The sequence below is a fragment of the Typopeltis vanoorti genome, chromosome 5 (assembly GCF_054136105.1).
Source record: "Typopeltis vanoorti isolate ZY-2024b chromosome 5, IOZ_Tvanoo_1.0, whole genome shotgun sequence".
Classification (NCBI taxonomy): domain Eukaryota; kingdom Metazoa; phylum Arthropoda; class Arachnida; order Uropygi; family Thelyphonidae; genus Typopeltis; species Typopeltis vanoorti.
Window position 1 is genome coordinate 127,422,176 of NC_143553.1, and position 17,553 is coordinate 127,439,728.

Sequence of the window (17,553 nt, forward strand, 5' to 3'; positions counted from 1 at the left end):
GTCTGCTCTTCTTCCTCAAGCTTACAACAAGAACTTCTCACTATCAAATATTAATGGATTTAAATGGTTACAACCCTCATCAATTCCAATGGATAATTGACTCCTATGTTCTGACACCTAAGGATTCTTTGCTTGACTGCAGGGTTTCAATCTCATATGTTTCTAGCATCTTTGAACCTATTGGTAGAATTTGGAGATGTTTCATTTTAATCCCACATATTTTCCTATCAACAAAATTTCTCATCTCTTACCATCTACGAATATACTGTTGCCTCCATGTGGCTGGCGTATACCAGATCCTTTGTGAACGTAATTGATATACTTTAGGTATACAGACCATTCTTGTGGAAAAAAGAATTAATACACATTAATACTACATTGAAATTCAAAAGTTCAGTCTGGCATGGCATAGTATTGTTACTAAACGCAGTATTCCATACAATGAAGGTTGTCTTCTCCATAGAAGCAGTTATAAATATGAATGGCTTTTCAAAGAAAATTATAAAGTCCTTTTACACCAGCCTAACTTGAATCAGAATGATTGTCTGTCTTTCTCAAAAGTTTGGAAGATTCTCACAATACTGTTAATTTTCATACAAACTGTGGTTATATATATATATATATATATATATATATATATATTTTTTTTTTTTTTTTTTTTTTTTCACTATTTGATTCAACCAAAGATGGATGAATGAAATTTCAGCTTCGTTGGCTGAGTGGTTAACGTATCTACTCTCCAGCCAAAAGGCTGCGGATTCAAATCCGGCTGTGGGTATGGATGTTTGTGATTGTCTATGAAAATACTAGTGGTGGTAGTTGGTGCTAGAGATGGAAAATTGTGGAGTAGGTGCCCTTCCTCAATGAGTCTTTGGATTCCCTGGAGGTGTAATGTAATAATAATAATAAAAAAAAATTGCTTGCTAGGATAAAATAAAGATTCATGGCAGACACACAAAAAAAGAAGCAGTCCTAGTAAAGAAATCACACAGATAATTCCTAGCCAAGTATGTCATTAAATGACCTGAGATGAAATATACAGAAAAATGTAAAAAAACTAAGATCTGTGTATAAGTAGCTAAACAAGTCACAGAGACACTGTAGTAAGAAGATAGAAGATAAATACCATGAAATTGGCAGAATGCTTTGGAGACTATTGAAGTTCACAAACTGAGGAAAGAATAATTATAAATGTTATCAGAGATTATAAAAACTAAAGATAATCTGGATGTCTGCAGTAATTACTATGACAGATTTAAAATTTGATTTAATATGAAATAAGTAGTGGTAGAAAATATTTGTATTTTCTACCACTTGAGATAGAAAACATCATCAGAAATCTTAATGTGGAAAAGAAGCACGAGTAGCTATTCCTTGAGCAACATGCTCAGCTACAACGATACAAAAGTTTTACACTGGCTGCATTGCAAAATTCAAAAGGCTTGATCAGATGGTTGAATTCTGGGTGATTGAATAGACCTCTCATTCTATCCATCTATTTTATAGGTATAATAGTGGAAATAAAAGTAAATATGAGAATTAATAAGGAATTTTGATAATGAGTGTTCCATGTCCAGGTAAGATTTATACAATCATACCTGAAAAGTGGCTAAAAAATTATGGACGATAAACCTCAGGAAGGATTTTATTTATTTAGTTCATTAAACTTGAGAAAGAACATGACTGGTTGAATTTTTACTTTAGTACATGTTATAAACTGATATATTCAACTTAGCTCTTTACTTTATGTAGGTTATGTTAGTACAAACAGTTGAGAAATTAAGAGAAAATAACAAGGGTCAATATTTAAGTTTTGTAAATCTGGAAAAGACATATGAAACAGTGCCAAGAGAAAAGTACTCAAAATTACTACTGTCACTCTTATTTTGCATCTATATGATTGCATTATGAAGGAAAGTAGCATTAAACATGTTATAAACTGATATATTCAACTTAGCTCTTTACTTTATGTAGGTCATGTTAGATTTCCTAAATCTAACATGACCTACATAAATCAACCAGTATCAATGATGCTGTTCAGCTGAAAAGATCTGGATGCAAATTCTAAGATGTGAAGAACCTTTATGAATGCTTTTCAGGTGAAGGTTAGTTAGCCAGTCTCACATGGAGATGGAAAGTTTTTCCCTCCCTGAAAACTCAGGGTTTTCATTCTGTGAAAACGTTTCATTTTTCATTCAGAATTAAGTGCCCTATCACACACACACAGTAAGCAGGTTTTCTAAAATACCAAATTATTTGACCAAGACAGGCCATTAAGCTAACATGAAAGGGAAGATGGGATGGGATAAATCCAGTAGAAGTCTTCAGGATGCTTTAACTAAACTGAACAACAATGAAAGTTTTTTCACTTGGTTATACTATAAATTAAAGATGCCAAGAAATTATATTCTTAGTTTAATCCTTTATCCATGGGTAAGTAAACAAAGTTTGCATGTGAAGTAACTTCATAACTGGACAACTTGTATCTATATACTAATGATTTCACATCATTGGCCTTGGTATCCCATAATGCAAAGCACATATCCTTACAGACATGTATAATGCTATGCATTATGGGAAAAGTCACTACCCAGACTGGTTTGATCATTAGTGAGGTCTCATCAGTGGGAGCCAGACCATGGAACGATACTAAGGTTGAATTAATGCAGAAGTCATATTTCCTTATGACTTTTACCATATGACACTTATACCCAAAGTGTATATCTTTATATATATAATTCTATGTATTATGGAAAGGGTCACTACCCAGACTGATTTCGACCTTTATTGAGGCTTCATCAGTGAAGTTACTTCACATGCAAACTTTGTTTACTTACACTTGCATAAAGGATTACATCAATAATATCATTTCTTAGAATCTTTAATACAAGTGTAAGTATATAAACTGTACAACTGTTGTAACAAGTTTGGTATGAAATTCAGTAACAAAAATATAAAAACAGGAATAAACAAAGAAAACATCAACTGCATTCTCAATGGAGAACTTACAGAATAAGAAAAATATTTCAGCCATTTAGCCACAAGTTTTAGAGAAGATGGCAAATAAGCAAAGCTGGTTCAAAATAATTTATATGTAATTTGGGAGAAATTAGCCATATACAGAACTCTGATTAAACCTATTTTAACATATGGATTTGAAAGTTGGTTAGAAATAAAACAGTTGGTGAGGAGCTAGATATGAAGCTTATGAAAAATTAGGGACAGAACAAATGGTTTCAATGGTAGAATCATATTAAAAATGAATGTATTAGGAAGGAATTTGACATTGTTAGCAATCAAGAATATGTGAGCAGAGCTCATCTAAAGCATGGTCACTTAGGCTAGCAAAAGAGGTGTTTAATGTTTACCAAGATCTAGGTGGAATGATGCAATTAGCAGTACAAGACTGAATCTTAGATGTAAGCATATTGGAGATCTGGCAAATAACATATTTATGTGATAGAAAATGAGCCTCTGTAGCTTAGTCAGCACAGACAAAACCCTTTGGTCGGAAAGACCTGGTTCAATTCCCATCAGTGGCATGAGTAACCTTTAACTGGTCTCTTTCAACAAAAGGTGAGTTAGCCAGTCTCATATGGAGGTAAAGGGTTTTTTTCTCTTGAAAACTAGGGTTTTTCGTCCCTGAAAACAGACAAATCGGACATTAGAACACACAATTTACAGACAAGAATACTTAGAGGCATAGGGGTACCCGCCTTATCCTCGTATTATGGTTGGGAAGTCCAAGGATACTTGGAAGGCTGTGTGCACATAAGTGCCTGTTAAAGCCATTGATGGATTGATGTGACAGAAACAATGTTGACAGTAAGAAGCTAGCAACAATGCCAACATAATAATAACATAGGATCCTGTACATATGTTATGAATTCGATGAGAATGTGTGTGTATATACGAGGGTCGTCTGAAAAGTTCTCGGCCTAACAATGAAAAAAACGAATTTATAATTTCAAAACTATTTTTATTTTTCAACATAATCTTCCTTAAGACTAATACATTTATTCCAGCAATGCTCCAGCACCATTATCCCATCCCCAGTAGTGATTCTCAGTAAGATCTGAAAAATACCACTCTACAGCTGCAATCACCTCTTGATGTGAAGAAAAACAATGACCAGCGAAGAAGATTTTTAATTTTGGGAAGAGATAGAAGTCAGAGGGAATAGGGTGGATGTTCCAACAATTAATAGTGCAGATCCCTTAATTTTCCCATTGCCAAAACACCTTTTTGGGCAGATGCATTGTCCTGATGAAAGATTATATTTTTCTTCTGCAAACCGGGTCTTTTCTCACACATTTTTTTGTCTAGTCTGGTTAAAAGATCGGAATAATATTTCCTGGTTATTGTTTTACCCTTTCAAGATAATTAATAAATCAGCATCCCAAAACACCGACGCCATGACCTTTCCTGCTGATGGAACCGACTTAGTCTTCTTTGGTGCTGAACAACCGGCTTCTGTCCACTGTTTTGACTGCTGTTTGGATTCTGGTGTACAATGGTGAATCCAAGTCTTATCCATAGTAATAACTCAATACACAAAATCAGTTTTATTCTTGTTAAAATGCTCCAAGCACTGTTCAGAGATTTTTAAGCGAGCATGTTTTTGATCTGCTGTGAGCAAGAGCAGCATCCATCTTGCGCAAATTCATTTTTTTTTCATTAGCAATTCTTCATGCAAAATATATCCTACATGTTCTTTTGAAATGCATATTGTCCCAGCAATCTCACCAGTCATCCAATACCATATCATGCACTTAATCAATGATTTCTGGTGTTGTTACACTTTTTGGACGTCCTTCACGTGGATCATCTTCAAGGCTGGTATGGCCATGTTTAAACTCGGGAGCCCATTTCTTAATTGTTGAAAACGAAGGAGAAGAGTTCCCATAAACTTTTATGAACTTCGAATGAATTTCTTTTGGAGAAACCTTCTTTTACAAAGAATTTTATAACTGCACGATACTCAATTTTATCTATTTCAAGGGATACAGACAACACTTCTGCTTCAGACAGCTTATAAAATAAACTACTTGATAGAATGACTTGCTATTTCACATGGATGCTTATGACAGATGTACCAACTTAGAAAAAAAAATCTTGCTGATAGTGTTGCCATCTATGGTCGAGGCCAAGAACTTTTCAGACCACCATCGTATATGAGGGAGGCTGAAAAGTTCTGATAAACACCTAGAACAAAAATTATATTAAAGTAACTGATATAACCACAAGAAAGAATATATCTTAAAACCTTTAATCCACAATGTTTCATCAAATTGTATAATTTGTTAGTTTTCTTTTATGATATATACAAAGACATGTCATGTACTTCAATTCCTTCATGGTGATTATCACAGCTTTTCAGCACACCCTCATATTACATATTTGCATAATTTATAAAATATACTTTTTGAGAGCTTCCATTGCTCAATCAGTTTGTACAATGCTCTCTGGTTGGAAAGACTGGATTTAAATCCTCTGTAGGATGCAAAGAACCTTTTTAGAACTTTTATTGAAGGTTTGTTTGCCAGTCTCATACAAAGGTGGCAGAGTTTTTCCTTCTAAAATAAATTTTTTTCATTCCACAAAACAGGCAACAGCCAGAAAAACAGGGAACTGACAGCCATAATATATTATTGTCATCATCATCGTCATCAATAATGGATCCAATGTCTGATAGTGTCCAATGCAGTTTCTCAATTTTCTGACAGTCCCCTCTGTCCATTGCCAGGTGACTCAACTCTTGCCACACCACTCCTTACTCATTTAGGAGTAAGGAGTGGTGTGGCAAGAGTTGAGTTACTTTATCTTAAAATCCTTTCTATGACATTCTTTCAATTCCAATATTTGTCTGAGAGAGCTTTTGTCCATGACCAATGTTTCACATTGAGAAAGAATAGTCATGAATATGCATGGGTATTTTAAGTTTTGTGCCAAGGCATATATTACTTTACTTTTCCATATCTGTTGTCTGTTAACAGGGATCTCATCTTCTGTTTACAGTCTAAATTATGCATCATGTTGCTTCTTAGGTATATGATGCTCCTAATCAATTCCAGATGATTTGTTTCTTCATCGTCTTCTCTCTGAATATCACTTTATTTTTTTTTAATGTCCATCATCAATCTATATCTCCTTTTTTAATCATATACCTTCAACATTCTTTCTAGTTCTTTTTCATTTTCTACATTAATGATTATATAATCTGCAAATTTTAAATTATTGATTCCTGTACTCTGAATTGAAATTCCTCTTATATTCTCCTTTATAATACACTGTACAGAGAGGATTAATCACCTTATCAGAGCACTAATTATATTGCCAAGAAGCCAAATCACTTAGCCATGACAAGTCAATGAGCCAACCATGCAAGGGAAAATTTGAGATATAGATATATATATATATTTTGGCAATAAATATGTGATACAGTTATATATGATAGGACTTGTACCAAGGAATTTAAAGACACACTGCTTGGAAAGAAGTCAAAAGACACCATAGTGTGAGGAACAAACAGCCACGGTACCTATCTTAATAAGATGTAGAACCTCCTTTCACTGCAATGACTACAGAAATTCTATGGGCCATACTTTCTACAAATGTACAATGAGCCAACCATCCAAAATGGGATGGTAAGTTCAAAATGGGAATTTTGGCCTATTCTTCCTGTAGGCATGTAATGAGGTCCTAGACTACTGAGGGGCAGATATCCCTTGATCTCACCTGATGCTCCAGTTCATCCCAAAGATGTTCAATAGGGCTGAGATCATGGCTCTGTGGATGCCAGTCAAGTGTGGTGATGTTCATGTCCACAAACCATGCAGTTACAGCAGCAGTCTTATGACACAGCACTGTCCAGCTGAAAGAGACAACAGTCAGTTCCATAGAAATGCCACAAAGTAGGAAGCATTGCATGGTCCAGAATGTTCAGATACCTCTTGGAATTCAATGTTCGTGGCACCACAAGCAGAGGTCTGAGGCTAAACCAACAAAATTGATCATACCATCACACCGCCACCTCAGAATTTATAGCTGGAGTTACGCACTCTGGTAAGAGATGTTCACCAGACATCCGGCACACCTATACCCATCCATCTGCTTGGTATAAGGTGTAGCATGATTTATCGCTCCATAAGAAGTTTTCCAAGCTTCCATGTCCCATTATACGTGCTCTTTGCACCACTGAAGACGACACAGCATGTTGGTTCATGTAATGCTTGCATATTGCAGTCCTACCATGGAAACCCATGTTGTAACTGGTTCTGAATGTTTTTGGACAGATTCTTGTTCCAGTCAATGCCTGGAACGGCAAATTCAATGTGTTGGATGATGAATGGCTGTTTTTACACATTATCCTTCATACACCCTATGGTCATGTTTGGTGAGTGTGGTGAGTTGTCCACTGCGGGTAGCACTTGCAGTTGACTCCCTGTGCTTCTATCTCAGTATGGTATCACTAATTGTTGACCTGGGATGGCCCAATTTTTCAACAATTTATCAAAAAGATAGGCCTGCAACATGGCATCCCATCACAATGACTCTTTCAAACTCCACCAGTTCTCTTTTCACAGCATTTCACCTGGGCTCAATTGCACTGACTTGGGAGCATCATGTTTTTCCAATTTATACTGGCTACAAACATGGACTTGTTACATGGTGTGATGTATCCTGCTCATGGGAGGGGCACGTTGACCTCTTTCCAAGAAGTGTACCTCAAAGCATTAAATTCAAGAAAGATAACTATGAAATTAATATCTACAATTTTATACATACCTGATGAAATCTTGTACTGGAGTTTCCAAAGAAAGCTGAACTAGTTCATTCACATAATTGATGATTAACCAAGTCATTTGTTCAGCATCATTAAGGTTTTCACACTAATATAGATTAAAAATAGTAGCTATATATATATATAGTTATACAAAAGGAGCTAATTAAATCTTTACAAATGTTGTAAAGTGTTACTCATAAAGCAAACTTGTATAAGATGATGATACAAAAATAGTGACTATCAGTTGAAACCCTTTGCTTATGATCATTTGATGGATGTCCCATATAACCCCAAAAAATTGATTATTGAAATTGGCAAAGATTAGGATAATTTATTTTAGACAAATTAACATGATCAGTATACGTGCAATGGATGAAAAATATTACAGTATTTTTCTTTTAGTGATTTCAACAGTGAGCAGTACTCGTTATATTAATTTATGGAATGACAATTACTTTGCAGTTATATAACTTCAATAAAACTACAATTATTTAAAATAAACTGGCGCCCACTGACGAGACATCAATAAAGGTCGAAACCAGTATGGGTAGTGGCCCTTGCCTTTAATGCATAGCATCATACATAAGGGGATGTGCTTTGCATTAGGGGGAAATACTAAGGAAAGTGATCGGATCTTATTCCACCTTTACCACGAGTTGCCTCAGACGTGAACTACGTTCAGGCACAAACTTGACTTACTTGTCTGTTTGCTTACTTCGGAAAAAGGATTAAAAACCTAGCTTATAAAATTGCTTGGTATCTTTAACATAGTATGCCCAAGTTAAAAACTTTCTACAAAACTACAATTATATTCTACAATTTGATCTTTATATCCAAGTCAACTTCAGGAGTATACACACACACACACACACACACACACACACACACACACACACACACACACACACACACACACACACACACACACACACACAATGTACATACACAATATAAAATCAAGTTTAACACTACTGTAAGTTACAAACGTCTATTAACAAAACACCCAAATAAAATAAATATAAATTTGGAAATGAATTTTCATTCAATAATTAGCCCTGGGGTTGCTTAATAGTCAAAGACAAATAACTGGGAGGAGACCTCCACATCGCCTTTCAGGAATGCAAAGAACTGTGTCCTTCACATTCCTGTTTTCTGTGTCCAAAATTAATGCATGGGCACTGAACAAACGAGGATGGGCTGGCAATGTGGGACTTAGCCAACCAAACTGTACTCTCTATTGGCTTAAAACACAAATGCATATGATCGTACAACATGATGAGATTTCATGCCGACTGGGGCGTCATCCTGTTAAACAAGTTTCTCGCTGTTTTTATCAGAAAACCAGGGTGAACAGTGAAAAATCAGCTACCAGAATAGGCTCCAACTCAACATCCAGATCAGAACTAAACTGATAATAAGCACAGGATGAAATTTTCAGACAATAATAATCAAGGAAAGGAAGGAGTAGCTATAGCATTCAACACCAAACATCAAGCAAAGCTTCTCATTCATGACTTTTTTTTAACGGTATTAACAACACCAAACAAACTATTTTATCAAAAGATGTTTTATTAACTGCTTATATTTCACTGAATTTCAAATCAGCATCATCAGTGCATAACACAACTTGTATATGTATGCGACAGTAAGTAAGTGAAACAATACAATTGTAATGGACAAAAGATCTAAAGTTCTGTTTTGGTGCCCTCTAATGTTGTAAATAAAAAATAAAAAAAAAAATAAAAAAATATATATATATATATAAAATACAGCTATGTGGGAATTTGTCTTAAGATGCCCAAATTTTTGGCAAATTAATGCATCCATGTTTGTTCAGGTTAGGAGAATTCTTCATAGCAATGGCTGACAAAAAATAATCTTTTGGATCTGTAATGACTTCTAAATAGTACATTCGTTTTCTTCCATCTAACCTTGTGTGTGAAGGGGTGTTCAAAGCATGGTCTGCCAGTCCTGACTTGCCATAATAATAGTAACGAATGTATTTTTTTTATGTTCTTCCAGGCAGATGTTAACTGATCTTCCTGTTTGGCCCATAGTATGCCAAGTCACAGTCACAGGAAAGTTCATACACTCTAGGAACTTCACCTTCTAAGGTGAAGTTTATCCTTAGGCGAGCATATCATAGTTGCTAATTTAACATGAGACTTAGAAATGGTAATGTTGTGTTCCTGTGTATTGTGTGTGTGTGTGTGTGGGGGGGGTAATGGGGCTATATAGTATTTTATCTATTTTGTAGGAATTATAGCCATTGGGCAAGAACATATGGCGCAGATATTTGAGTTCTGTGGACAGAGCTGCATCGTTATTAAAAATGGCTCTGGCTCTGTGTGTAAGTGGTTTTAAAATGCCATAACATTGGACTGGATGATGATGATGTGATTGTTTATGTAGATAACTTCCTGTGGGTGTTGGTTTTCTGTAAATGGAAAAAGATAGGGATCCATCTGAAAGGCAGGTGACTAAGATGCCAGGAGGTAAACAGTTATTAGATTCTTTTTCTATGATGAAGTGAATTTTGGGGTGTTGGCTCTTTAGGTAGGTGACAGATTCATCCAAAGTATCTTGTCTATGGAGCCAAATGGCAAACATGTCATCAACATGCAGGAACCACAATAGGGGCTTGTATGCAAGTCAGGACTGGCAGACCATGCTTTGGACATCCCTTCACACAGGATTAGATGGAAGAAAACTAATGTGCTATTTAGAAGTCATTACAGATCTGAAAGATTATTTTTTGAGTCAGCCATGACTATGAAGAATTCTCCTAACCTGAACAAATATGTTGCATTAATTTAAAAGACTGTTATCTTAAGAGAAACTCCCACATAGCTATACTTTTTTTTTACAACATTAGAGGGTGATTTAGATCTTTTGTCTATTACAATTGTATTGTTTCACTTACTCACTGTTGCATATACAAGCTGTGTTGATTCTGATTTGAAATTCAGTGAAATATAAGCAGTTAATAAAACATCTTTTGATAAAATAGTTTGTTTAGTGTTGCTAATACCATTAAAAATAAGTCATGAATAACTATCAACACCTAAGCTTATCTATTAGATTGATAAACTTCCCAATTGGAAGTCAGTTTCAAGTAGAGTTATGTCGGCAAATTTCAGAATGGGGACATGGACAATGAAACTTTTTTGTACACATGGTCCACAGAAGATTCTTCTGTGGGAAGAGCCTTCTGAGTTTTGAGTCATTAGAACAAACAGTTGACATAAAGAAAATGGTAAAGGTGGTCCTTGTTGGAGATCTGAACAGATCTCCAACAAGAGTGGGAAATGAATCCCACCAGGCATATAGGAACAGTTGGGAAAATTTGGAGAAAAGGGCAAAGATAATAACAATAATAGCAAGTATTTACTGGACTTCTGCTCAGGACACGGACTAGTCATTACTAACACCATGTCTTCTCTCCATGTGCACAAGTTCACATGAAGGGAAGACACGAGAAATAAGAAAAGCCTCATTGTTGATAATGATATCTTCATGATCATTCAGGATACAAGAGCATACAGAGGATTTAAATTTGGAAGTGACAATTACTTAGTACTAAGCAGGATAAGAATAGATATCACATTGAAAAGAACAGTATGTAAGAACATTTTAAAAAGAATTAAAGTTGAGCAGTTTTTCCAAGTAACTGTAGACTCGACTATACAAACATTATTGAAAAGAATAATTGAAACCTTGGGGTTTCAATGGCAAACTCCGAAGAAGACATTGATTGATTCAGCTAGGGAGGTATGTGGTGAAGTTGTTTGCAAGACTAGAAAATAAGAATACTTTGGTGGACACGAGAAGTTAAAGAAGCAGTCCTGGAAAAGAAGAAAGCATACCAAAACTTCCTAGTAAATAAGTCAGCAGATGCCCTAGAAGAATACAGAGAAAAATGCAAGAGAGCTAAGTTGTGTGTAAAAGTGGATAAACAAAAGTTATAGGAAGACTTTGGTAAGAATATAGAAAATAAATCTCAGAAAAGTGGCAAAATGTTCTGGAGGCTATTAAAGAAGTTAGAAATGGAGGAAAGAGTACTGTAAAAGAAATCAAAGATGATAAATGTGACATGAAAAATTAAAGATAAGGATGTCTTAGATGTCTGGAATAATTACTTTGAAAGACTGTTCAACAAACCAAGCTGTGACAGAACCATACTAGAAAATATACAAGAAGAATGCAAAGAGAAGTATGTATCAATACTTGAGGTAGAAAACGCCGTCAAAAACTTGAAATGTGGAAAGGTGGCTGGAGTAGATGATATTAAACCAGAAATGCTTAGGTATGCAAATCTTTTATACCTCCTTAAGGAGGTATAAAAGTTTTGCAGTGGCTACACTGCATAATTCAGTTGGTCTGGTCAGATCGAATTCCCAAGGATTGGAGTAGAGCTCTTATAGAACCCATCTGAAAAAAAGGAAATAAAACTGAATATGAGAATTACAGAGAAATTTCTCTGCTGAGTGTTCCAGATAAGATTTATGCAAGCATACTTGAAAAGAGGTTGAGAAAGATTGTGGAATAGAAACCTGGGGAAGAACAAGCTGGGTTCGGGCCAAATAGAGGTTGTCAAGATCAGATTTTCACTTTAAGACAAATGGTTGAGAAATCTTGGGAATATGACCAGGATCTGTACTCAAGTTTTGTAGATCTGGAAAAGGCATACGTCAAAGTGCACAGAGAAAAGAGAAAAACACTACAATTATGTGGAGTAAATGGAACATTATACAGAGCAATACATAGTCTATATTTAAGTTGTCAGTCAGCAGTTAGAATTGAAAGAAATACAGGAAGACGGTTTGATGTAAAATCAGGGTTAAGACAAGGATGCACATTAACTACACTGTTATTCATTATTTATATGAATCACATTATGAAAGAAAGTGGCATCACACCTGATATTAGAATTGGAGATGTCAAACTTTGCTCTTTGCTTTATGCAGATGCTGTAGTCCTAACCAGATCCAGTGCAAGTCTCCAGGATTCACTAACTAAATTGAATAACATCAGTAACAAATTTGGCATGAAAATCAGCAATAAAAAGAACAAAACAATTTAATAAAATAGGCAGAAGCTGCATTTTGAATGGAGATCCTATAGAACAAGTAAAATATTTCAGCTATTCAGGTACAGTTTTTAGTGAAGATGGCAGGTTAAATCTGAAAATAGACAACAGAATAAGTAAAGCTGGTATGGTGGGTAGACTGAATAAATTTATATTAAATAAAAGAGAAATTACCCAAAACACCAAACTAGCAGCATACAAAATAATTTTAAACCAGTTTTAAGTTATGGATCTGAGAGATTGGTTAGAAATAAAGCACTTGATCAAAGACTAGAAACCACAGATATGAGGGTCCTGAGAATAATTAGGGGAGTGAAACAATGGCAAAATCATATTAAAAATGAAGATATTAGAAAGGAACATGATATTATTAGCATTCAAGAATGTGTCAGCAGAGCTAATCTAAGGTGATATGGCCACTCAAATAGAATGGGTGAAGAAAGGTTGGCAAAACAGGTGTTTGATGCCAAGATGACAGGAAGGAGACCCATAGGAAGACCAAGGTCTAGGTGGATTGATTCAGTCAAAACTGCCTTAGAGCATGAAATGTTAGACATAACAATATTGGAGTGCTTACAAGTAATAGACTAATTTGGAAGAAAACTGTGAATAGGAGAGTAATAATAATGTAAACTTAATCATGTAGTGCTGTCATAGTAACCTGAACATCCCTTTGGTTCATATCAGAAAATTGATGGTGATGAGAATTAGCCCAGTCACTTTATAATATTGTAATGATTCCCAATTTAGAGTTTCATCAGGTTAGACCTTTTTATTTGATATCCTTTGCCTCCCTTTGGAGTGAAAATGGTGATTTACACAGAGATACTGAAAAAAATTGAGGTCTCCTATCATTTCATTGGGGCAGGGGGGGGGGTATACTAACATATAAACACAAGAAAGTTTATTACTAATCTAAATAACCAGAGATCAAAATATCTATCTCAAGTATCACTTAAAACTTGCTTCATTATGCTGCAAACGTCTCAAAATTAAAGCAAAACAATAGATGGCTGATGTACATAAATATTTACTTCAAATTTTTTAGTTTGTAGAGGTGTCTATAAATTCTCTCAGATGTCTCTCAGATTTGAATTACTGCAGTTTGGTACTCTGGGTAATCTGAGGGTATGAATTGTTCTCAGGGGTAGACGTGTGTTGATTAAATCCTAGAAATTTTACGGCATTATTTTTTTTTAAAATTTGATAGTTTTAAGAAAGTCTCACATGCTTCTGTAAATTTTCTTTCAAATGTATATAATAAATTTAGTTTAATCCTTTATCCAAGTGTAAGCAAACAAAGTTTGCGCCTGAAGTATCTTCAGGACTGAGGCAACTCGTAGTAAAGATGGACCAAGCTCTCATCACTCCTTGTCTCAGTATCTCCCATAATGCAAAGCACATCTCCTTGCGGACATACTATGAATTAAGGGAAGGGCCACTGCCAAGATCAGTTTTTGACCTTTATTGAGGTCTCGTCAGTGGTAGCCAGATCCAGAAGTGGTAATACTAAGGCAGAAGTGATGGAGAGGTCATATTTACTTATACGAGTTGCCAAAAGGTGTACCACCTTATTAAATTACTCTGGATTTAGAGAAAGAAGTTGGAAGTTTAAAGAAGTTTACAGAAGAAGTTGGAACTTGGTTAGACTATAACAAATTTATTATAGTCTAACCACTTGGTTAGACTATAATAAATTTGTTATAGTCTAACCAAGACAGACAAGTTAGACAGTGGCTAACAGGACTAAATATGTAATTGGATACTGCTATAATCCAGGAGTATACAAGAAAATGTAGATGACATGTACTTACTTGCTAATTAACATGATGAGTAAGGGAATTTCAACTATGGGGACATAGATTGGGCTGAGGTGACAGGTTTTTTGCAGAGAAACAGTATACGAATTTGGAGGAGAGAGATGTTGTTGGTGTATGGGATGTGGTCAAGGGGTGTTTGAAGAAAGCAGTATCTGAATGTACATCTAGAGTAAGATTGATAAATCAGGTAGGAGTCAGATGAATGAATAACTTCATTGAGTTGAACACAAAGAAAAGGTTTGTTGCCTTTGGGGACTATTTTGTCCCCAAGGTCAATCTCACAATTGAGGTAATTAGTCTGTAAGAAATCAATTTTTTGTGGCAGGTAGTCAAAAAGGCAGCACAATTGTCATTATTGCTAAGATATGATAGTAGTGAGTGAAGGAGGAGGAGAGAGCTATGCATAGACTGTGTAGGAGAATTGTATTGCACTTGAATGGAAATGGTAACTGGATCCTGAAGAAATTATTTACTGGGATGAGACCTAATGCAGAAAATCAAGAAAGCTAGATTATCATGGAGGAATAGTAAGAAAGTTTGGATAAGGTGTGCAAATGTGAAAAATTATATGATGACATTGAATATAATTCATTGTCATCATATAATATAAAATAATCTGATAATATAAAATGATCAGCATTCATTTTATACAAATTATGGACTCTACAACCATGTTATAAATAATTATTTTAATTTCCCAACACTTCAACCTTCATATTAATGTCATCATCTGGAATATACACACACACACACATATATATATACACAGAGACAAGCTGAATTACATTTCACACAGTATGCTGAAGAGACAATGATTTGATCAACAGTTATTCTACTGGACTGACTTCTAGTGAAAATAAAATAAATTTACAATAAATAAATAAATGAAATAAAATAAAATGAATTAACTACATCAAAGCTATATTATATTTAAGACAACATCAGAGAAACATTCTTTCATATAGATAGTTTTGTTACAGTAAAAATGATGTCCTAATTTTACATGACAATTGTTATATTAGATTTAGGATCATGGATTATCTATGGTCCTATTTATAATTAATTCTTAGGGAGAAAGGTTAAGTGGGTAGAATATGTGCCTTCCATATGCTTGGGATTTTTAGACCATCATTATTGTTAAGATTAGGATGAGAATCTCACAGGCATCCTTAAATTTATGTTCATACCATGTTTTGGTGTGATGCAAACAACAGGTACTTTTCCAGTCAATTCTATATAAAGTGTTCAGGGCATGATCAGAAAGACCAGCTTGACCATAGTTATATTTAATATGTTGTTTATGTTCCTTTTTTTCTGCTAGGAATTGTGCATCCTGTTTCCCCTATATAGGGCAAATTACAGGTGCAATGAATACGGTATACTTCAGGGTGATTACACTGAAGGTGATTACACTGGGGAATTGTAATGGTGATTACAATGAAGGTGATTACACTGGGGAATTGTAATGGTGATTACAATGAAGGTGATTACAGGGTGATTACACTGGGGAGGGAGTGGATCCTTGGATGAGTTGAGTGAGTTCTTTAAGGTTGTATTTTTGTAATATTCTGTCTATTTTGTCTGATATCCATTTAATGTATGGAATGTTACAGTTTTATTTTATTTTATATTTTTTAAGTGAGGTTTTGTACAGAATTTTGTTGATAGTATTTTGGTTGTAATCATTTTTTAGGAAGGTATTGCTGATAACTTTTAAGTATTCTTTAAGTTGTGTAAAATGAAGAGATGGACATGTATGTTTTGTTGTCAGACTTTTTGACTGTGCAGGGGGACAGGAAAGAAAAAGTTGCCCAAATAGGCAGATTTGAGGATACCAAAAAAAGCTAGGAGTAATTTGTTGTTTAATTTGTGGACTAAGATTTCTGGCATTAGTGAAACCTGGCTCATAGATGTAGTAACAACTGGAAATGAGCGAAAAAGGGTAGTATAGTACTTTTAGGAATGATAGAAGAGCTCGGATAGGAGGGAGGGTACTACAAATCATATCAGATGGCTCAAGTCCAATTAGGGTAGAAACTCCTGAAAGCAATAATAGTAATAGATGACCCATGTAGGAGAGTTTGAGGCTAACTAACAGGATGAAATATATGGTGGGATATATATATATATATATATATATATGACATTCCTGCTGCACACACGTGGTGTGACTAAGTACCAACCTATCAGTATCTCTAGAGTGGTTGTAAAGATTATGAAGAAGCTGGAAAGAATTTGCATGGATTGATAGATGAGTTGTACTTTGAAGGAATAGCATGGGTTTATTAAATGGAGGTCATGTCTGGACAATTTGCTGATATTTTATATCAGCAAATTGAGGCTAACTAACAGGATGAAATATATGGAGGGATATATGACATTCCTGCTACACACACCTGGTGTGACTAACTACCAACCTATCAATATCTCTAGAGTGGTTGTAAAGATTATGAAGAAGCTGGAAAAAATTTGCATGGGTTGACAGATGATTTGCACTTTCAAGGAATAGCATGGGTTTATCATATGGAGGTCATCTCTGGAGAATTTGCTGATATTTTATAATAATGTTACAGCTGAGTTGGATAAAGGGAATGGATATTCTGTGATACTGTTGGACATCTCTTATAGCTGTTGTTCAAGGAATAGCATGGGTTTATCATATGGAGGTCATCTCTGGAGAATTTGCTGATATTTTATAATAATGTTACAGCTGAGTTGGATAAAGGGAATGGATATTCTATGATACTGTTGGACATTTATAAGGCATCTGATAGAATAACACATGAAAGACTGCTGCATAAACTGGAAAATATGGGATTGGAATATAAACTACTGACTTGGATAAGTATATGGTTGAT

The 17,553-nt window shown here is 34.9% G+C and overlaps 1 protein-coding gene across 1 annotated transcript in view; it reads right to left on the minus strand.

The window, feature by feature from the left end:
* Positions 1-17,553, minus strand: part of htt (huntingtin) — a 1,164,033-nt gene that overhangs the window by 422,795 nt on the left and 723,685 nt on the right. The window contains exon 34 of the mRNA XM_090393484.1: positions 7,789-7,892. Coding sequence (XP_090249610.1) covers positions 7,789-7,892 — 104 coding nt within the window. The remainder of the gene's footprint in view (positions 1-7,788; positions 7,893-17,553) is intronic.